The following is a 23,176-nucleotide window of genomic DNA, read 5'->3' as shown; positions in this document are numbered from 1 at the left end:
CTAGATCTGTGGATGAAGTATAGTTGAAATGAAATGAAATGTCCTTATTAATTAAACCAGTTACGCTGAAACATACTACATACTTATATTTAAGTCTATGTCAGGGATATGGCTGTTGTATGGGTGGTCCATATAATAATTCCATGCTATTTTTTTTCTTTTTTGTTTTTCTTTTGTTAGAAATTAAGACAATTATAATTATTATGTAAGTTATGTAAGCCGTAACTGTGATTTACATCATATTTATATATATAATAAGTGTTAATTAGTATTATTGCATAAATGTAAGCCATGTGGCAGTACTAATTAAATAAATAAATAAATAAGAGTATATTTTTCGTTGATTTTCTGAACTCATCCTTCGTTTTTTGTTTTATAAAGTTAACACAAATCTAAGAGCGTAGACACTTCGATAAGAAAAAAATCTTCCATATAAAAGACATCAACGAGATTACTATTTTTCTGTATAAACATAACAGCCTCCGTGGTCTAACAGCCTCCGTGGTCTAGTGGTTAGAGCGTTAGGCTCACGATCTGGAGGTCCGGGTTCGATTCCCGATGGGGACATTGTCGAAATCACTTTGTGAGACTGTCCTTTGTTTGGTAAGGACTTTTCAGGCTTGAATCACCTGATTGTCCGAAAAAGTAAGATGATTCCGTGCTTCGGAGGGCACGTTAAGCCGTTGGTCCCGGCTATTAGCCGTAAAAACACCTCCACCAACCCGCATTGGAGCAGCGTGGTGGAGTATGCTCCATACCCCCTCCGGTTGATTGAGGGGAGGCCTGTGCCCAGCAGTGGGACGTATATAGGCAGTTTATGTTATGTTATGCTGTATAAACATATAAAAATATGTTTTTATGTACCGTATAAATTACACATTCAAATCATCTTCAGTCAACATTTGAATTATTCAAATATTCGACATAGACGGCATAGCTAAATCACGATCAAAGTTACCATAAATGAAAACTAATAAGACAAATGAAAGTGTAATAATTATCACGTAAGAAGAAAACAATGCGAACGCAATCGAACCGGATTAGTTACTGTCACTGTTTATTGCTTGCTTAGATATCATCGTTTTCCACACTATGGATATGTTCCACGGTGAGAACCAAATGTATGAGAAACCTCATTTACTATGCTAATAACGGTTACCGTAATCGCTACTTCAATTTACTTTTTATTAACTTATCGCGTTAAGTACAATGAATACATGTATGCAGCTTGTCTAAATACCAATAACACCAACCAATAATAGTGGGTACCTACACGTATTTTAGCGTAAGGTATAGAGAGTAACAACCGCGTACCGGCGTGCGTGTATGAAGCGATTGATGAATGTGGAGGAATTCTATAGTCTCTGCTTACCCCGGTGGGAAATATATTTTTGTGGCAAAATGCGGGTCGTGTTGATAGGTTAGCGACGTTGCATACGATTCATACAAAGATTTATAAAATCCAATGACTTTAGGACGTAAGGCTCTTGCGGCGCATCTACGCGTTCTCCTTAATGCGACGTTATGTACATACCGGATGAAGGCGCGGGCGAGGGCGCTGTGTGGTCGTCGCGCTCCCCGTCGGAGCACTGCTCCACGTCCACCTCCACGTCCTCGTCAGGCAGCGGGGAGCGACAGCTGGATGCCGCTGAACTGATGGAAGCTGGAGAACTCTGTCTTGACACCGATCCTGGTAAGAAAGAAAACAATAAGTTCGGTTGAAGTTTGGACGCGTGTTCATATTAATTAATGCCATATAAATGCCCGCTGGATTAGGACCGCATCAACCCTGGAGTCAGGGCAGGTCTGGTGCTTATCTTACCAGACATGTTGTTAATACTGACAGAGGAAATGTGTCGTACGATCCAATGTCGCATCGAGTTGTCTCCCGTCGCCGCGTGCTGGTAGCGGTGGTAAAAAGTTAAACACTTTTATGGTAAACATTGTTTCTTTTTATTTATATAGTTGTTGTTCAATTACAAACTATATGTGTGTGGCTCCATTATGGCAGTATAATAGATTAATGGACAATTTTAAGGACGATAGGCTGATCACCTGGCACCTTACGTTTCATCATATCCATACCGATATATGTGTATGTTGTCAACATGTGTTTGTTTCAGTCAAATTGGTTTTTACTGTACCTAATGGCTGAATGTAATACTGTAAAAATAAAATAAATAAATACCTATTGGGACTTCGTATCGTGTCGTATCTTGTCATTATTTGTAGCCCTGCACACCCCAATCGTATAACCTCATATGTGAGGTTTTAAGATAACTATTGCGCAATAAAGCAGTGCTATATAGTGATCAGGGGGGGTTAAAAAGGCGAATTCATCTAAAAAAGCAATATTGCTATTTGACATTTGTTTGCATTGCGCACTTATTTTACATGCGCGAATGTCAAATTGCAATATTGCTTTCTTAGAATTGCTTCGATATGGACATTTTAATCCCTTGAACTCCGCCAGCACGTCAACAGTACAACGTCCTTCATAGACATACCATGCTTACATAATTAGCCAACAAAGTATCAATATGTTGACGAAAATGATTTATTTATTTATTTAAAAAATTGTTGTTCACAATGTAACGCAGAAACACAATATGACAACATGAAGAGAGACAAAAGCCACAACTGTTTGAAATTGTTTAAAAAATTGCTAAAATTGATTTATGCTTGTTACGAAAAAAATAATAGAAATCATCCAATCGTAAAACAGAAATTAAGTATTTTTTTAATAAGAAATAAAAGATTTTTGCTATTTGTAACTAATAATCTCATAATTGACAGTTATTAAGAAATATATTTGAAAATAAAATAAAGTGTTTTTCCACAAGTTTGATTTGGGTTAGCACCGTAGTATATTAATATTCTGTTTAATGGGCGCAAGGGCAATTAAAGTAGTATCTAGCGGCAGTTAAAAACAGAATATCATCCTTTCATCATCCATTGAATGGATCAACAACAATTCAAAGCAAGGCAATCTTTGCATCTTCGCTGATTTAGGTAAGTAATTACTTATCTGATTGTTGGCAATTGTACGTATACCTAATATATATTTGAAATGCTTAAGTAAAATATAAGAAAGTCCAAACATCGCACGGATTGAGACTTGACTGCGGTATAAATGCTCAGTGACATAAAACTGGAGTCCGACTACGAAGTGTGAGTCGACTCGGGCGACACATTTATTATGAACATAATAAATGGTTTATGTACGCTATTTCGAGTTTGATAGATCTCCGCATCGACAGTTACGGTTGTTTAGAGCGTTCTTTGGTATATGTAGAGATATTTTAATGAAAATTTATACGTTTATGCTTACTATCATAAATATTGAGAGTTGAGTCTTAGGATAGCTTTTATTTGGTTACAAAACTATTAGTATAAAATGCGTGTGGTCTGGAAAAGTGAGCTCACTTTGTTATGGCGTTTGATCAGGTGACATAAGACAAATATATAACATAAGTTTATGACTATATTCCCAATTGGGTTGGTCTGCTCAAGGTGCTTACATCAATAGCAAGATAAGACAAGAAGATTCCCGATAGGGACATTGTCGAAATCACTTTGTGAGACTGTCCTTTGTTTGGTAAGGACTTTTCAGGCTTGAATCACCTTATTGTCTGAAAACGTAAGATGATTCCGTGCGAGGGCACGTTAAGCAACGATTTTAGATCCCGGCTATTAAAACACCTTTACCAACCCGCAGTGGAGCAGCGTGGTGGAGTATGCTCCAGGCCTGTGCTCAGCAGTGGGACGTATATAGGCTGTTTATGTTTATGTTATGTATGTATGAAGATGAACTGAATACCCACACTTCACCGAGCTTTCTGTTCGACCACCGTGTTATATAGAAGGGTGAATATTTGGGTGTTTTTTTTTTGGCTGACAGTCGCTTCTGTGAAAAACCGGACCTGTCAAATCTTCAGGTTAGATAAGCGGACCCTGTGAAAACGGGATAACGCTAGATGATGATGATATTTGGGTGAATTTTGTATTAACATTTCAATAATAATGCTGGTCATAGTGCTTCCAACCGCAAGACAGGAAGGTACCTTCTTACCTAGGTAATAAAAACACTTATTGTAAGAGAAAATTGATTGAAGATACGGTTACAATAATGTATTTGTAAGTTGTGTCAAAAAACGTTATTTATTGTTAATTAATTTCTAAATTCTTATTAATTACTACGATATTTTCAAAAAAAATAGAGCGCAGAGTAATTTAATACATAATTATTAATTATATAACATCTTATAATTGATTTCTTTTCTATCTATCCTTCTATGAAAATGTCTACAAAAACATATAAACACACAGACCTTTATATCTTTTTATTTTGTAGTACAAATAATTTTATGATTTTTATTCGTTCCTTTTTTGAATTTAATTAAAAAAAATCCGGTTAAGTGCGACTCGCGCTTCAAGGGTTCCGTAACTTACTGCCGTTGATAAAGTAGGTATTGCTTCTATCCTCCAACTGCAATAAGTTTCAAATCGCAAAAACATATTTTTTTTCTAGTGATGGAACAACAAATTTAAGATTTTCAAGTCAATGGGAAGTACCCTATGTGGTCGCGTATTATAATAATATGTAATTTCAACTTGACGGTCCTAAAATTACAAGGAGTTATATTTATTATAATATATAAAGTGCGTGTCTCACAAGGCAGAGTGGTGTCGAATGTATTCGGTTCCACGCAATTAATCCGAAATAACGAACTGACCCGCGACTCGCAACACGAAGCCTGCGCCCGCGCACTCCCAATTAGTTGGAAACTCAAACTTACGAACCCTTTCCCTACACTTTTATTGTTCCAAGAAATGTTTGTTTTACGACCATAATTACGACTGCACAACTCGTAGTTTAAATATGTTCATTGTCATAACACTGCTACATAGAACATGCTATTTAAAATATGAATTTAAATAGAAATGGGTATAGTACCTACCTAGTAAGATTCTGTCAACCTTGGAATACAAATGCTAATACCTACTACCTACTTATAGCTATTAGGTAGGTATTCTTCTATCGTATGGTTTGCGAGGTGAATTACCAACCTCATCAACCCTGGTGTCACGGTTATTGATGAGCCGCCAAAGGCCCTTGACACGGGTCATGTAACGACTACTTACTTACATCGGTAGGTAAGTAGTAACCGGGACCAACGGCTTAACGTGCCTTCCAAAGCACGGATCATCTTACTTTTTGGACAAACAGGTGATCAGCCTGTAATGTCCTAACCAAACTGGGGATCACAAAGTGATTTTTGCGATATATCCCCACCGGGATTCGAACCCAGGACCTCCGGATCGTGAGCCCAACACTCAACCACTGGACCACGCAGGCCGTTATTAGGTAGGTAATACTAAAATGAGGGACTTGTGAGTCTACGTTCCCCAAAAATAATATAGATACGCTGTCAAGATTCAACGTGATAATTATTTTCCTATTTTCTCATTACTCGAGTAAGTAAATCATTATTAAAAAATACAATGTAATGGCAGAAGCATTTATATTTTTCTTGATATTTGGACTACATTATGTAAAGAATTATGTTGCTACCTATATTGTCATTTATATTTTTCTTGATATTTGGACCACATTATGTAAAGAATTATGTTGCTACCTATATTGTCATTTATATTTTTCTTGATATTTGGACCACATTATGTAAATAATTATGTTGTTTTATTATGTAAAATAAAGAGAAGCAATATATGTATATAGGTGTATATATAGCTTCTCTTTATTTTGAACAGAATAATAATGGGTGGAAGGTGTAATCGTACCTGGGTGTAATAAAAAGGGTCATCATTTATATCAAAAATCAAAGATGAAAGATGCATATGAATATGATGGTGTAGATGTATATAAGATGATGATGATGCTTTAAACGCGGTAAGAACCCGTTATTATGTGTCTTAATTTTTTTTTTTTTTTTTTTTACGAATTAAAATTTATTTACACCATAAACAAATAAGATGCATATGTCTGTTATCCAAGAAATTAGAAGGTAAAACGAAGGAAAATCTTTACAGGGTCATCTACCTATTATTGTATTTAAGGAACGTAGCTTTGTTTGTTCAAGATACCGAAATAGTATCAAATTCTTCCATTTTCAAAAACATGACACTCTTAATTTAAACATAAAATTGTTTTTATCTCGGCTATATTACGACGGCTATACCATAAATTATGTAACATACCTACATAAGTACATAACATAAGATAAGGTACATATAGGAAGGTACTTTATTGAGCACAAAGAACACAAGGTATCTACACAAAATAGAAAAAAAACCAATAAGAATTAACACCCTCCTATACATAATAACCTTCCTACCTATTTGCTTTGCTTCCCGTAGTCGGGTAAATAGGTACCTAGCCCGTAATCGTCCCATCGCTGGGCACAGGCTTCCCCTTAATCAATCCGTATAGATATTTATATCCCTGGGTAGGTACTACGGTAGGTAGGTACAGTTATAACAAGTAAGTACCTTATTAAAAAAAAATAAACCGCCTTCAAATTCTGTCTAATAAAAAGGAAGAAATAAAATTGGTTGGATACAATGTTAGAATCTAAATTCTGAAGTCGCATATAATATTGACTAACATATACCTACGAATATTGTGCAATCCCAACAATAATTCATACATACGGGTCAAATTGATAACCGCCTTCTTTCTTTTTTGAAGTCGGTTAAAAACAGACCGAGCACTAATTTAATAAAAACCGAATCTCCAACCGGAAGTAGGTACCTAAATACCTAGTGATAATGACCGAAGTGAGTGTCATACAAATGATTATGAAAACATGCACAAGTTCACACACCTATTTCGTTGCGGTAGGAGCACTATGTACGCAATTATTGCATTTTTTAGAATAATCAAAGTATTGTTATTTTAGCAAATAGGTACCTTCCGTTAAATAAAATACATTTAACAAACAGAGGATGAAAAAGAAGTAACAAAAAGACACACTGGCATCTCTACCTAAATGGTTGAATCTAAAAGGTTGTATGAAATGTAGTTGAAATAGTCGAAGGATTCAAATATTGAATGTAGAGTTAAAACAGCAACACGGACAAACATACAACAACAACAACTATCGTTAATCGTCATATTAATAGATCAAAGTAGGGTTTAGTTAACAGTTTAAAAATATAGCAATGATAATAAAGGGTGAAAATTATTAGAAAAGTGTTTGCAATAGGCGAAGTATTCAAATGTCAAATGTAGAGTTCTTAAATACAAAGATTCAAACGCTAAATGTAGAGTTCCTTAAATTGCATATAGGTATTTAATGGAACTCTACATTTGACATTTGAATACTTCGTCTATTACAATCACTCTCGTAATGATAACCTAAACATGCATTTAGGAACTCTAAATTTGACATTCAAATGTCCCTATGAATCCGAAAGCTTGCGTAAAAGATGTTATTAACAGCAATATCGAAGAAAATAATAACCACGGATACATGAATACAAAGAAGAAGGGTTATTTAGCAAATAAAGGGTCTCTAAAAAGGAGTAACAGTGGTAATAAAGGGTGGTAATAATTAGGCCTATATAGGTACCGGTACGAGGCGGCGAGCGCGCGACGGGGCTCCGCGGCTCGGCGGCACTCCGCGCCATGATGGCCGCGATGGAGAAGTCCGTAGCGCGCGTTTTGCCCTCCTCGGCCACCATCCTGTCTCCCACGCCCGCTCTCCAGCACTCCGCGCTTTCCACATCCATCAAACACTTCAGTTCAGTCTCCCCGGATTCCCGCTGCCCATCTCACCGCGCGCACTCGACACATCTCGGCTTGTCCATCTTGTCCCATTCAAAAAGAAAAACGCCAGAAACGTTCACGTCGACAACATTTTTTTATGGAAATTAGAAAAAAAATAAAAACATAAATTGGCACTTGTCAAGGAAAAAAAACACTTCGATGTCGGTGACGGATTCTAAAATTGTCGGTTAACGCGTGTCAATAGTGAAATAATGATGCGGTATGCACACAGGCGAATGCATGTGCGACGGCCGGGCGCGGACTGAGGCCGGCAGCGCGGGGCGCGGCGGGCGGGGCGCCCCGGGGCGGAGCCTCCCCACGCGGCCACTCGCCGCGCGCCCCGCTGTCGCCGCATCCCGCGCCCCGCCACCCGCGCCCGCACCCGGGCCCATACACTACTCCCCCCTCATCGCTACTCATCATGCTTTTCATATCATAACAATAAAAACAACTACTTTCATTTGAATTTCATACCGATTCACTTTTAAAACAACGAGATACTTTACCCTAGATAGGTAATCAAAAAGACTTTGTCATAAACAGAAAAAATAACCTTATTTAAAATCCGTATCTTTAAATATAATTTCAATATTATTAATAAGCAAGCACTATTTCATAACATTTTCATGAAATATCAACTCTTTCAGTCGCCAACAAGATGGTGTCAACCAAAACGTAAGCGCGTGCGCAATCCCCGAATGCGCCGCCCATAAAACAGATCACTAGATTAGAGCAGGACGGCAGCAATTGACTGGTATTATAAATATAATGTTAGAACGAGACAACACGATGTACACCAACTACATGAACAATAATTTCACTGGGATAGCGGCAAATTAAGTAAAAGTAGGTGTACCCATTTTAGTATTCAATTACTTTGAAAAATTAATTAGATACCTTATTTTGACAATTAGTACTGAAAATACCAATTAAAATAATTGTTGACGACCTATTATAGCAGCTAAATTACTCAATAATTGTATAACAATATTTTATGTTTTTTTTTTAAAGAACGTCTAGGGCCCTGTGCCGAGGTTTTTCTTGCGGCTTCTTTTCCCCGGCTATACAGGTCGTGAGAAGCTGCAGTAGTTTTATGCGGATGAGACGTTCATTATGTAAAAATTTACTATTCAAAGTGTAACTATGTTACCTACTGAATAAAGATATTTTAGAATTTGAATTAAAAGTATATAAAATAATGTACTTACTTAATTCATTATATTGAGATTTTTTGTGACTTTACCTTAGCTATTCCGATGCGGGTTAATAGTGAATAAATCAATAATTAGTCGTTTACGTCACATGACACGCGAACCAAGGCCCTGATTGTAGAGCTATATTAAACTCTGTAAAAAAATATATAAATAGGTCTTAACCTACCTACTTACAATAATAAAAAAGCTCTATTTTTCCGTCATGTTCATTGATTTATTTGTAATTAACCCTTTAAATACCTATTCATTCTTGCCGTAAATTCTTACGTAAAATAGTATATCTTCAGTTCCGCTGTTACCTATAGAATTTTGTGAGAGACACCAACTTAATAAGTATTTTTACAAAGTACTAAAAATTAATATTCCAGGGTTTAAAACGCTACGTCGAACCTATTCATCTAAAGAGCAATACCTATTGCTGTTTGACATTTTGTGTGCATTGCTCACTTAGTTTTATATGCCCAAATGTCAAATTGCAATATTGCTTTTTTAGATGAATTGCTTCGGTGTGGCCTGTTGAATCCCCTAGATCATCTACAGAAAAGTCACATTTCGACGAAAAGCGACAGTTCTCAAAAATACTACTCTCATACTAGTAGGTACCTACTTACCCTTTATTTTTCTGAACAGACAAGTACTCTTAACAGATTGAAAATATCGACGTTCAACATCATAGCCGCAGATTCCCGGCGCTTAAAGCTCTTCTTAATAATTCATTCCTTTAAGCGAAATAAGACAGGCACACAAAGTGACTATTTAGGCGTCACAAGTGTACTAGGTATAAACTGTGAAATATTACCTTTCTCGTGGCGCGCATTACGACCAACTGAGAAACACTTTCTGTATGCGGATATGGACCAGGCAGGGAACCAGGCCACCCTCGCGTATTGCTGAGAATATCTGAATACGGTTACAGGTTCATAATGACATATGACTCTGCCCACCAACAGAGTTTATGGACGCGAATATATGGTGAGAAACCAACTCTACCACTAACTTTGCATCGCGGCAATATCCAATCAACACAATTTTGTTTCCCAAATTATTCCGATTAGGAATCTAACCCAGAATAAACTATAGTAGTCCAGTTGGAAGGACTCTTGACTCTTACTGTGAGGTCGCAAGTTCAAATCCCAACACGGGCAATGATTTTCGAATTCATGCTTGGATCATAAATGTTTATCACGAGCTCAGCGATAAAGGGAAACATCGTTCACCCACATTCCCGAAAAACGCATTTCGGAAACATGTGATCTAATCTGTAGGTATTGTACTGGTTTTCCTCAGCGGATTGGAAGGTCAGACAGGCAGTCGCTTCTGAAAAAAATTTAACCTGTCAAATCTTCAGGATAGGTAAGCGGACCCAGTGAAAACGGGATAACAGTAAAGGATGATGAGGAACCCAACCCACAACTTTCTGAAATATCGTTCTAGCTGCATAAACGCTGCAGATAGATGTAAATAAAAAGTTTTAGAGCGTACCTATCTACTCATTTAATAATGTTCTATTATGATGTAGAGTCAAGATTGCACACAATTACACATTGGATGTGTATCTTAGTAATTCAGTGATAAAATCGCACTTTATAATTTAGTCGTATTTTAATGTAACATCACCATTATAATGCGTTAAATAAACAGTTTTAACACTACTTATTTGCAATTATTCCATTTGCAGTAGCATTTCATTTTTGTAGAGTCTACAAAGAAACTTTTAAGACTTTTATTGCCCTTAAAACAGAAATGAATACCATATTTAATTATTTTTATTTCAGACAAAAAATATTGGATGAAGACTTCGATTCCGACGTCATTCCCCTAGCTCCAGTCCAGGAACGCAAACCGTCCGCACGAGCATAAAAACTCCGTCACATAGACTGCTCTCGTCGAATGTGCGCATTATTTGCGAAAAATATGAAAAATACTACGCTCTTAAGGAGCCATAACTCTGGGTGAAGCATTAAGAGGCATTATGAGGCACTCCGATGTTTTTCAATTTGGCCAAATGGCGTCTGCAGTTCGTCTTTATGGCAGTACCACGAGAGGAGTGCAGACATTGAGTTTGGCAACCCCTACAGTCTTTTACCTACATTAGCTACCTTTTTTGCTTTCTTTATTTTTTGTAGGTCATTGAGCGCTATTGATGTAGCTAATATTCCTTCACTCTTGTAGGGCAATAGTTTAGATGATTCAGCGTTAAAAACAAGTGATCCTCATTAAATTTTGCGATGTTCTTAATTAAATTGAACGCTCGTTTGAAAGTACAGATACAGAGTGCAGTAATATTGGTTATTCTTCCGTATTAAGTACCTTTTTTGACTTTCCCAAGAGTTCTCAACAGTCACTATAGATAAAACATCTTAAGAACCCAAAATCCCATAAAACCGGTCACAACATTGTGCAACTAACACGCCGGAACTCATAATTCATTTTGAAAATCAACACTATTGACACGCTCATAAAAGTATTAGGAAATTGTGTATGAATGGAGGTACAAAGACGAGGTATTGTTGCGCAAAAAACAATGCAAAAGCGGTTTGAGGCGCCCGATTTTTAAATACAAAAATCAAACGTCGAAACGTCAATGAGCCTTTGAAATACCAGCCAAATATTTGTCAGCCACGGAACACACACATGGTGACAGGGCCACACAAGACGCTAGCCATATTGCGACCAAGTTACGACTTTTCGCCTAAAAAGTCAATGCAATCAAATCAGCAACACAGGTCACACTCTAACCGTGAAATGAAGTGTTCAACCGAGCCGAGAAGCATTCATCGACAATCAATTTGAAACGACGGCTTATATTTTGAGACTAAACAATTTCTTAGTATTCAATTCGCATTTTGAAAAGCGGATTCTTATATTTGATTTTCTCTGAGATATAGAAAGTATAAAATGAATGACTAAAACACGAGACATAAAATATTATAGGCCTATTTCACACTAACTGCAATAATATTTACTTCGTAACGCGTCAGAAAAGTTATATCAGTACTCATTCATACAAACTGGAGCCATAAAGTGTCATAAAAAATATTGCGAACATCTTGCGTTTTGAATATTTGAATAAAGAATAAGTGTGTGTATAAAAAGGTAAAAAGCGTAGTGGTTCGCGAGGTGAGGAGGCAGGGACAACAAATCGCGCGCATTATAAATGACAAATGTAAGCCGTGCGCAAGCGGTGTCGGGTGTCGGGTTGCGCCCACCCGCGCGCCGGATTAGCTTCAACTTACTTTCCGTTCTGCTCCCTACTCCCTGCGCCCTGCACCGAAATAGCTCGCGCCCTCTGCCCTTGACGCCTGCCTCTGCCATCTATACCTTGCCGCAGATTAAAGTGGTTTAAAATTCGTTCAAAGGTTGTTACATTTAGGGAAGCGGCTCTACCAACCGATTTGAAAGATTTATACGGTCCACGTAGATATCTTTTCAATCCATAAACACAGCATTTTTATTATTGGATCAATGTACATAATTATAATACTTTATTTATCCTCTCATGTCTTCAGTAGTGTAGAAGCTTGCAACCGGAGAGCGTTGTTTTATCGCCCACACGGAAGTTTGCGACTGCACAATAGGTACCTCTGCTTCGGACAGACTAGACCCAACATCGAATAATCCCCACTTGAGAGTATTTAAGCTTTTATCGAGGCACAGTCATAAATCGGTGCGCAGACGCACGTAATCCCCGCCCCCGCTGCGCCCGCGACCCGCCGCTAGCTATAAACAGAAGTCAACGTGTTGGACTTATAAATCGTGCTCTTAACTATTGTATCTCACGCCACAATAATGAAGTTAGCTCGTTCAGGAAGAAATACGGGCACCACGTGGGTGGCCGTCGCGGTTGGAATAAATCCTTACAGATTATTGCGTACAAATGCGTTTAACTGATTTTTTGTGTGTAAGGCGGTAGTCGGGCGTCGACACCCGAGTCCGCGCTCCGCCGGTGAAAGGTCGCCTGAAAAAACAAACGTCGGTTCCGCGACACGGCAACCTCGCCGAGGTGTCGGGTTGCCGCTCTCCCGTCGATTTATGGGCATTCTTTACGAGCCCGCACTGATGGTCAGAATCGCCCCAGCAGTATCCATAAAAGCCAATAAATATAATTTAGGTTACGCATATAAATCTGTGATATTCTGTACAGTCTTATGGCTGGACTTGAACCTGAAAATACATGCAGTGCCTACTAAAATTTGGTACGGTTCGTTATTGGAAATCTGCAAATAGCTGTGTCGAGTACCTGAACGGATGTGTTGAGATCCGGCACGGAAACGTTCGTGGCTGCGCGGGCGCGGTCTCGTGACGAATGCTCCATTGAGCAGACTACCCCGCGTGTGAAGAGGCGTGCGTAATCGACCCTATAAACAAACACTCGCGCCTAACACTAAAACTGATATATTTCACCAAACTTTTATATCCGTTTGGTTCAACTTAAAATATATTACTTTTTCTTTAGCACCTTTTGTATCTTTTAGTGCGTTGTCCCCGCTTTTATGGGTGCAGGCGGTTCGTAAATCATTGTAGTGGAATTGGTGTACACTCGTAAACAATGCGCGTCCTGCGGCGACCGCTTGCGCAGCCAGGGCGAGACTCGATGACCGAATAAGGAATATATCTATGTGCTTAAGTAATGCTAATCTGTACCGTTATAGAAACCTCTTGAAATTATCGCACCAATGTGCTTTCTGCCGTTATGCTTGGTGAAGTCCTAAGTAATACACACAGACGTTGCACCTTTGCTACAGCCAACAAACTAACTTGACTTTCTCTATTATCACTACTAACTAGGATAGAATACTAAAAGTTTAATATTCAATAAATTATCCGGCGAAGTTCCTTACACATTTAATGGCACTGAGCAAACAATGTTCGTGGGTAATAAAATTTAATTGCATATTAACCGAGAAAACAATTTTCACATTGACACCGTACGCGGACATCACATTCCCGATAACCGTTAATCCGGAGATATGGCGCGCTGTAAATTAAACTTTATATCATTTTTAATGGCGGACACGAATGGTGTTTTGATTGCGGCCGGCTGGAGGCGTCGACAACTCGACACGTTGATAAGGCGACAGTTAACGTCGCGACACAAAAAACGCACGTTTTATAGTCAAAAAAGGGACTCTCACGCAGCGCCAGAGTCCACCGGCCTTCATCTCGACATACGCTTTTATGTGGATTCCTACACCGCAACACACTTCACTTTTACGAGCCTCTATAAGGCTCCACTTGACGTTATGGGACATCATTAATAATTTTTAACTATCACCCTAATAGGAACGTATCGTAAGATTTTATATGCTTTCACGCGAACTCTTGATGCTATTGACTACAAACTAAGATAACTTCGCTTCGTTATTATAACTTTGGAATGCGTGTTTTGTTTTCGTTCATAATACGTTAATTATACGCTTATTGATATTTGAACAGCTAAATAAACCGTGAAACGAGGCCACAAAACGAGTAAAGACCATCGAGCGATGACAAAAGGCGACCATTAATCTGTGATTGTGTGACGTCGGTGAAACGTCCCGTTTTGTTTGCGGACTCGTCCCGATTTATACCAACGACTATCGTTTACACAGCCATTGTACTATAACCGACTGGGTGTGATCACATACAAAAGATATCACAAATGGGGCGAGAATAACTGTCCATACGTCATAACTGTGTACACAGATCGTAAATTAATCAGTGAATGAAGGATTAACTTTTATTTGTCAAGAGAAAAAGGTTTGACAATGTCGAGTACAGTTTCATTTTCAAAAAATAATAATAAATTCCAAGAATTTATTGTTCTGTTATAAAAAAATTGCGATGAGTTAACACTTCAAACGGTTGCGACAACGACGATTCCAACAATTAATCAGAGAAGCTTTAACATTTCTCCGACGAACAGCGCCTAGGGAGCGATCCGTCACCGGCTGAACAACGCGAGGAATTTGTATATTTTAACGTTCTTTTGTACATCACCGTTGATCCCACGGCGCATGCGCGAGTGGAACCCGCTTCTCATGCTCCTCGATTGACAGCCCGTGACGTGTGACGGCCATTGTCACGTTGACATGTTGACACTGTCAAACTTGACTTCTGTCCGGATTCCGCATGCTAACTGTAAATACGTAAAGTCGGAAACATTATCCGGCGGCCGACACAATGTAGCGACAAATTAAATAATGGAATAATAAACTGTATTTCGTACTGGTCGACACAGCTGCCTTTTAAAAATTGTTTGACGATTGCAGATGTCAACGCGGAAATAGGAATTGTAGTGCGGCGCTGTTAGGTTTTTGTAGGGACATATAAAAATGCGCTTTGTACAGATATTATGCTAAAATCACGGTCCCAGTGTACTAAAACATAGACGCATCAATAACTCAACCTGAATTGTTTGTCAATTTACCCAAGAACAAGGTTCACAATGTGAATTCAAAACAAACGTTTTAAAAAAAGCTGTCTGAAGTAAAGTGAGCAAATGAGGAGTGGACACCTCCCGGGGCGCGCCCCCTGCGGTCACCCGCACTGTCCTCCGACTGTCATCCCGAGTCTCTCTCTTGGTGACAAAGTGACAATTTGCCTATTCAACTCTAATGTTGTTTAGGCTTTTCAATGGCTAAACTATCCGCTTTATTTATGGTCGTGTTGTGCGCCCACAATGGACGCGTCGCCTTAAATTCTTTTTAAGCTGTTTCATTTCCGGACGCAAAAAATATTGTTTGTTAAATCGTGTGTTCGTTGTGAAATGTGTTTTGAATAATAAATAGCTTATACATATGCGAACGACGTAGACACTAATCGCTTATTTACATGATCACTTCGAGATAAAATGTCTTGCTTCTCCAACTATTTTATTTGCTAATGGCATTATTTTCTTATCTCCCGAGCGTGTCCTTTAGGGTTGGTAGAATTAAAAAAACGTTTACCGACTTCTGTTTCGACCAATAAGAAGTTTAGTTAAAGAGCTTAGGGGTCTACTTAATCATAAGTAGGCATAAAAAATATCTTCTCTATTGCAACTGCGTTGCTTCAGTCGGACTATCATTTCTTGTAATCCCTCATAAGTCACAATTATTGTACGTCTAACGTTGGGGAGGCCGCCCCTCCTATTAGCCGAGTTTATCTGTTGGGAAGCTCCCCTCGTCCACTAATCCGGCGGGGAAGTGGCTAAATATCTTGTGCAAATAAACATTCGGCTTGTTCCATTGTCAGGGGATGAGCGCGCCTGTTGCGGATCGGATTAGTGGCGTAAGGTAGCGATAGCATAGCGTAATTGCCTCGCGCACAACTCCGGCGATCGTATTATCTGTAACGATATTCTTTATCGAAACTACTTACTTAAGCTATCGAATAAATTCAGCATCGCTAGAAGTATTATGGCATTGCAAAATGATTTCAAATGACTCGTCGAAAAAATATAGAAAATCAAAGATTTCAACGGTTTAAAGAAAAACTTCAAACGTGATCCATGGAAGTCTTTAGAAAAAAGACATGCTCATGTTTTATTTCACTTTGCTTTTTAGTATGTTAACGAAAGGACATACTATTACATTTGTGACACGAAAGGGTGTAGTCGCAGAGAATATTTGCATAAAGTGTGTCGTACAAGCGAGGATGAATTCCGGAGCGGGTGACGTTGCACATCGCGGGGAACCCACTGCATGCCTATTCATGAGCACCGGCTGCCGTCCCGGCTCCGACTCCACCGCATTTGAATAAATACAATTAACTTGTTTGTTTTATACGCGCCCCGTTACGCCCCGCCGACCCTTCCGCCGCCACTCGCGACTCGCGACACATTCCATCTCGTCCCAACAATCTAGCAGAGCAGTTCGAGTACTTGCGACACATTCAATCACCGATTACCGAGCAATGCTGAACCATCCCGCGTCAAATTGAAACTATTCCGCAATCTCGATAATATTCAAATTATGCCTAATGGTGATATTCGGCAGCGTCGGCAGCTCAAAGGCGAGCGTGCCCCAGCACTGTTATTATCTCAACACCATCGCGCTCTCACCTAAACCATTCCTTTTTTAACAGACGCGTCTGTCTCCCTCCAACCCCGGCCGGACGAGAGGGACCTCCGGTCATTTATACTAAACTCGACTCGGGGGCGTTCCTTCGACGATTTATCATTTAGCGTTGCCTACAGACATTATTTGAAACGCATTAAAATCGCGGTTGTGGAAAATTTGTCGGCATCGAAATTAGTACTCCTCTCCGAGTGCATAATTTATCGCTTTAACCGCATCCGGCGCGAGTTGCGATATTTCTAATTAGAAATTCATTGACGTTGATGAGCCACCTTCTGATATTAATTATGGCCGCTCTCATTTCGATTTACTTATCTTTGTTATTATCTCTCACAACATGCCGCTTTATGTTTAATAAAGCAATTAAGAAATTTTTAATACAGAAGTCGGTTAGCTACGCAAGTTAAAATGTAAAAAATTACAAACGGTCTCAAATTATGTGTCTAGTGAAAATGAAAAATGTATTAAATGCTTTCACAGAAGCTCAAGGGAAAAAAAATACTTATTTCATTTTTACGTGTCTCTTAGGATACCTACATAACAACATTTTGCCTCAGCCACCGACGGATCACGTCTGTCCGCTCATTAATATCACGATCTATCTCAGCAGAGTTAATTTTAATTGACTGTAGTATTGCAGACATGTTTCGCAGAGAATGGCCGTAAGGCTGGTACCACACTACGAAGTCGATTGTGTATTTAAAGTATTTCATGTTTTCAGTTAAATAACTACACGTATTTTGTATAAGTAATTTTATTTATGAATGTTTTTATGAAGCTCGCAAGCAATAATCTAGGGAGCAGGCTTGTCACCATTGGCTTATCTTTGACTCTTAAAACAGTACCTGTTCGGAACTAAAATGTGTCACTTGATCACAGCGTTGACTAGTTGTATATACCTAAGGCAATTTGGACATGCACCAAGTACGAACAAGGGACAGAAAAGACGATCCATTTGCAAGGGCTTTCTTTCCATCCCACTCACACGAAGACTAGCGAAGACGCTAGCCTTCGTCGATCGTAAGAAGCAGGCCTAAGGCTGCCCTGAGGAAGCTGTCACGCGCGGCGCGAACATGAGATGAATATGTATCGGCAGGCTGTGCCGGCGCCTTGTAATTTGAGACTCGCCGGTAATTATTTACGTGAGAATGGAGCAGGTCCCCCCCTTCCCCGGTGAACAACCCCCCCTCCCGCGGTGGAACGAATCGTTGATTGCGAGTGGAGATGCCGCCGCCAGATTGCCGCGCACGCTCCACTGCCCAGCAACCCGCTGACCGCGACTACAATTTGTAAACGAACGCACCTACGGATAGGTATTAGAATTATTAGCAGTTTCCGCGGGTCATTGGAGCAATATAGGTAACCTATTAAATCGCCGCGCCTCCCGTGTACGTAAGGTACATTACAGAACCGATTGTCTTTGACGTATTTACTTACCTAGAGTTATAAAAACTACAAGATATGGCACAGCAGTGGTTCCCAACTGGTACTCGCGACAGCTAAAGAATTTAGTTATCATTTACAATAAAAAGAAGACGAAGAAGATTTACAATAAAATATATTTTAGATTGATACATTTTATATTGTAAACTAATAAAAAATAAATGAAAGTGGTCCTTAATCAGAAAAACATTGGGAGCCACTGCCTTAGAGCGATATGCCATTCTTAACACAAAAAAATCGTCATACTCGTACTATCACTGAGTTTTGTGAACACTCTTTATCTACCGTATATAAATTGACACTATCAAAGCTTTTGAATAGACGTCTCAGTTTTTCAATGCATATAAGTTGATCTTTTGAATATCTCCATAACTACAACAGAAATGACCGAAATGATCACTCTGAATCCGAAACTATACTAGACAACTCGAGATCCCGACGAACCGATTACGAGAGGCGGCCAATCAGCCCGCGACACCAAACACTTCAGAACCCCGATATCGACCCCGCCGGCGGCGTGGTCAAAGATTTCCCTCATTCAACGCTTATCGCTATCGACCCACTATGGTCGATTAATTCTTACAAATATTCTTCCTCCCAGACGACGCCCTGAGCCAAGGTTCGCGCCCAACTGGGCACTCTGAGGCCTATTGTCTTAAATTTTGTACTGAGAGAGAGCGCTCAGTGCTCCCCATTTGTCCGGCCAAGTAGTTAATGCCATCTGCGGCAAATCTACAATAAGTAACGTCAATAAATGTATAAGTAGAATAGGTATAGGAAGGTAGGATGTCTATCTTGTGATCACAAGCTAAAAAGAACAAACTTAACATAAAAAAATAAAATGTAAAATCGTAAATCACATCACATTAGCTCGGCAATTTAGCACGAGATAAGAACTCAGAGGGACAATGTACAAAAAATGTGTATTTTTATTTTCCTTTTCAAGAAGCTGGTGTCGGAGTGATGACGGTTGTTTTGACTGGTCCTGACATTTGCGTGTGTACCCTGATCGGCCAGTGTCGATTCACTGGAGCGTTATTTCTGCACAACTTTATTTAAGTTTTTCAGACAGGTAAGTAGGTAAAATGTGATAGCTGTTTTTGTACCTAAGTTGGTGTAACAGAAAACCTAGATAAGTAAAATACGTGAATTTATGTTTATCACACAAATACCATATCTTGTCTCTATCCACACATGGTACATAAAGATAAAATCCCCACTTGACAATAAGGATTCAAGTCCCATCCGAATCTGATATTTTCGAGATCTTTGTGAGATTCCTAAGCATGGATGAGTGCTATAAAATCAAAAATCCTATACATACATAAACTCACGCCCGTAATCCCTAATGGGGTCAGCAACACCACAAGTACCTAATCAAAGACATCTTGCAGCCACTACTGATACCAAACGAAACATAACGAAACGTTTTTGTACCGTATATTATCATGGTGGTTTTTTACTATCGTAATCACGGATGAAAAATGTGTTTTTCCAATTAGACCATCACAGTGTAGATATCTAATCTAGTAGCCGATTTTTTTTGACGTGACTTATTGTAGATTTGCCGCAGATGGCATTAACTACTTGGCCGGACAAATGGGGAGCGCTGAAGGCTCTCACCCGGTACAACGTTTAAGACAACAGGCCTGAGGGTGCCCAGTTGGGCGCGAACCTCGGCTCAGGGCGTCGTCTGAGAGGAAAAATATTTGAAAGAATTAATCGACTCCAGTGGGTCGATAGCGATAAGCGCTGAATGAGGGAAATCGTCGACCACGCCGGCGGGGTCGGTATCGGGGTCCTGAAGTGATTGATGTCGCGAGCTGATTGGCTGCCTCTATGGCTAGAACCAGTAGCCGAAGAAGTCTTAGAGTCTCAGTCGATTTGCAAAAATAACAACTTTATTAAGTGTCACTCTAATAGATATTTTAAAATATTGTGTGTTGATAACCGAATCCGATAATTAATTTCTTAATAAATTATAAGATTTGCATAGTTTAGACATGTCTTACAAAACAATCCCACTTCAAGCTAGAAGGAATTTACTTATCATTCTAAAAACGAAATATTGTTCTAACACGAATGCATAACCTAGGAAGGTTTTTAAACGGTATGCTTACATCATGGGCATCTGAAAGTATAGTAACTCCATCTAGCGAACCATACGCGAACTAACACGAAATCGCTATTGCTCTACTTCGTCGACGTGAAAGCTCTATAAATACTCGAAGAATAGTTTCATGTTTGGTGGTTCCAAAATTGATTTTGTAATTCTTAGACCGTGGCACCTGGACGTTTGTTTAAACAACAACATGTTAAATTGGCTGCTTTCAATAAGCGGGTACGTCGCGCGGCCGCGTCCGCTGCAGTGGCGCCCCGCCGCGCTGCCGCCCTAAACACACACAGACCGCGGGGCGCCGCACCCTACCCACTAATAACACCGTCCTTCCCTCTGTCATGCCTTATTTCATCCCAACATCTCTTGTTTTTTCCTCATCCTCGTTTTTTCAACTACTCAAACCCGAATATTAACAAAACGACTCCTTGATGATAGCAATCCTTCATCTTCATTGTCTTTTGGCAGTTTCTCGGAATAAAATATGTTGTGTTGCTGCGACGTGATATCTGAACGTCATATTATAAATGGCGTCGTTTAAAATATTTTAATACCCTCTGCATCGGGGCTATATTAATTTGGTACGGTTGAGCTGAACGGACCGTTGCCACCGCTGGAATGTTAAATGACGGATTACCGACGTCCGAGATCGGAAGATAACCGCCGTGATCTTGTAGATGCTATCGTGCTCGTCGCTTCTTTCTCCCAACCAACCACCCCCTTAGTGAACAAATTAATATCTGCCTCTACATAAATACGTTAATTAAATGTTCAATTATAGGTAGCTGAACAGTTTTACCACAATAAAGACGCATACACATGCCAGAAAAACCGGCGTGTAGCACACTGTGGATACATTTGCAACCTAAAAATTAACGAACTACGGCCGTAAATCGAATGTATAGTGTAATAGCTGTACAGCCAGCTACAGGTATTTTTATTCCCACCTTAGAAAACTTTAGTATATACTTTTTCTCCAAAGAGACACAAATTGTAAATGTATTTTCATAAAACTTCCTTCTATTTTTTCTAGATCTACTTACATGCATATTTTTAGCCAGTATCATCATGTGTATTTTTGGTATTTTATCAATAGAGTTCGTCACCAAGCAACGGTTGTCATGTTTCGCTGTCACTTTAATAAGTTACTGACAGTGTTTTAGCAAGGGATTTTTGTTATCACATTTCTGTATAAGACCTAAATAGTTCATTCAAAATGGTACGTATCACCGTGGAGATGGTTCGCAAGAAAACTGAACACCACGAGTGCCTGCTGGGTCCAGTCGAAGAGATCGCACTTCACCAGGAGAACATCGAGAAGATAGAGTACCTCCAGGATTGGTGCCCTAAACTGAAGATACTCCTCATGCAAAGCAACCTCATCGGTAAAATTGAAAACCTAAACAAACTTAAACATCTCACTTACCTTAACTTAGCCTTAAACAATATAGAAGTCATCGAAAACTTAGAACGATGTGAATCTTTGGAGAAACTAGATCTGACACTGAATTTTATCGGTGACATTGTCAGCGTAGAGAACCTTGTCGACAATTATAATTTAGAGAATTTATATCTCACGGGAAATCCTTGCACGGATTATGACAACTACAGAGATTACATAATTGGAACTTTGCCGCAACTGGCTTACCTTGACGGGAAGGATATCGAACGCTCAGATCGCATTAAAGCCCTACAGAATCTTCCATACATACGAGCTGATATATTATTCGAACAAGAGAATTATCTTCAAAAACGAAGAAAGCAGAAAACCCGTTTAGAGAAAGACATCAGTAATAAATGGGAAAATGAGTACAAGGATATGGATGCGGATGAAAGAAACAAGAAATTCTGGGCCGAGAAATGTGAACATGCTCCTGAAGTACGACATGAGATAGAACGAATGCGACAACTGAAGCTACAAAGCTATGAAACTGAGAAGCCTCAGGCTGAAGAAAAGCGCCAATATAAGTTTTTCGCGCCAGACGGTCGTCCTTTTAACATAAACCAAGCAAGATTAGATTTTAAGTTCATTGATTCAGAACCAGATAAGTATATTTTAGATTTAGCAGTATATAAGCATTTAGATACAAGTCTTATTGACTGCGACGTAGAGCCAAACTATGTGAGAGTGATGGTAAAGGGAAAGATTTTTCAGATTCATCTACCGAAAGATGTGGATACTTCTCATTCTACGGTGAGACGATCGCAGCTCACCGGACACCTGTTGGTGACGATGCCTATAGCCAACGTTGTTGTTAAGAAGGTGGTACATGGTTCACCAGTGAAAACCGAGCGAAAAGCTCAGCATTACTTGGAGCACAGAGCTGAAGATTGTCACGCTGCATCCGGGCAGACAAAGCGGGAATATTTGGAAATAGGTCCTGTTGACAACCCTCTGGATTTTACTAAAATGACTGAATCGAAGGTAACAGCTAACTACCCCGATTTACGATTCAAGTTCGAAGTGAAGGAGCCATCGAAGGATTTCGTCGATAACCCCGAGGTCCCACCGCTTGTCTAGCTTAATTGATACTTACGTTAATATTTTTTCTTCCTTTATTTCTTTCCTAGTTTG

General features: G+C 39.3%; 2 protein-coding genes across 2 annotated transcripts in view; one reads left to right on the top strand and one right to left on the bottom strand.

Annotated features, from left to right (window-relative positions):
• The window catches only part of LOC126369543 (T-box transcription factor TBX20-like), a 70,529-nt gene extending 62,465 nt beyond the window's left edge, over positions 1-8,064 (bottom strand). The window contains exons 1-2 of the mRNA XM_050014033.1: positions 7,593-8,064; positions 1,535-1,690 (exon numbers count right to left, since the gene is read on the bottom strand). Of these exons, the coding sequence (XP_049869990.1) occupies positions 1,535-1,690; positions 7,593-7,752 (316 nt within the window). The 5' untranslated portion in view covers positions 7,753-8,064. The remainder of the gene's footprint in view (positions 1-1,534; positions 1,691-7,592) is intronic.
• Positions 8,065-21,817: 13,753 nt separating this feature from the next.
• Positions 21,818-23,122, top strand: LOC126369553 (protein tilB). The gene has a single exon (XM_050014045.1). It carries the CDS (start codon positions 21,818-21,820, stop codon positions 23,120-23,122), a length of 1,305 nt encoding a protein of 434 aa, XP_049870002.1.
• Positions 23,123-23,176: the final 54 nt, after the last annotated feature.

The sequence above is a fragment of the Pectinophora gossypiella genome, chromosome 1, assembly GCF_024362695.1.
Source record: "Pectinophora gossypiella chromosome 1, ilPecGoss1.1, whole genome shotgun sequence".
NCBI classification, from domain to species: Eukaryota; Metazoa; Arthropoda; class Insecta; order Lepidoptera; family Gelechiidae; genus Pectinophora; species Pectinophora gossypiella.
Note: the sequence above shows the minus strand (reverse complement) of the source record. Positions and strands in the feature narration are given on the sequence as shown.

Bases quoted from the DNA above. Each gene is read 5' to 3' on its own strand.
- LOC126369553 (XM_050014045.1), top strand. From the start codon at position 21,818: ATGGTACGTATCACCGTGGAGATGGTTCGCAAGAAAACTGAACACCAC.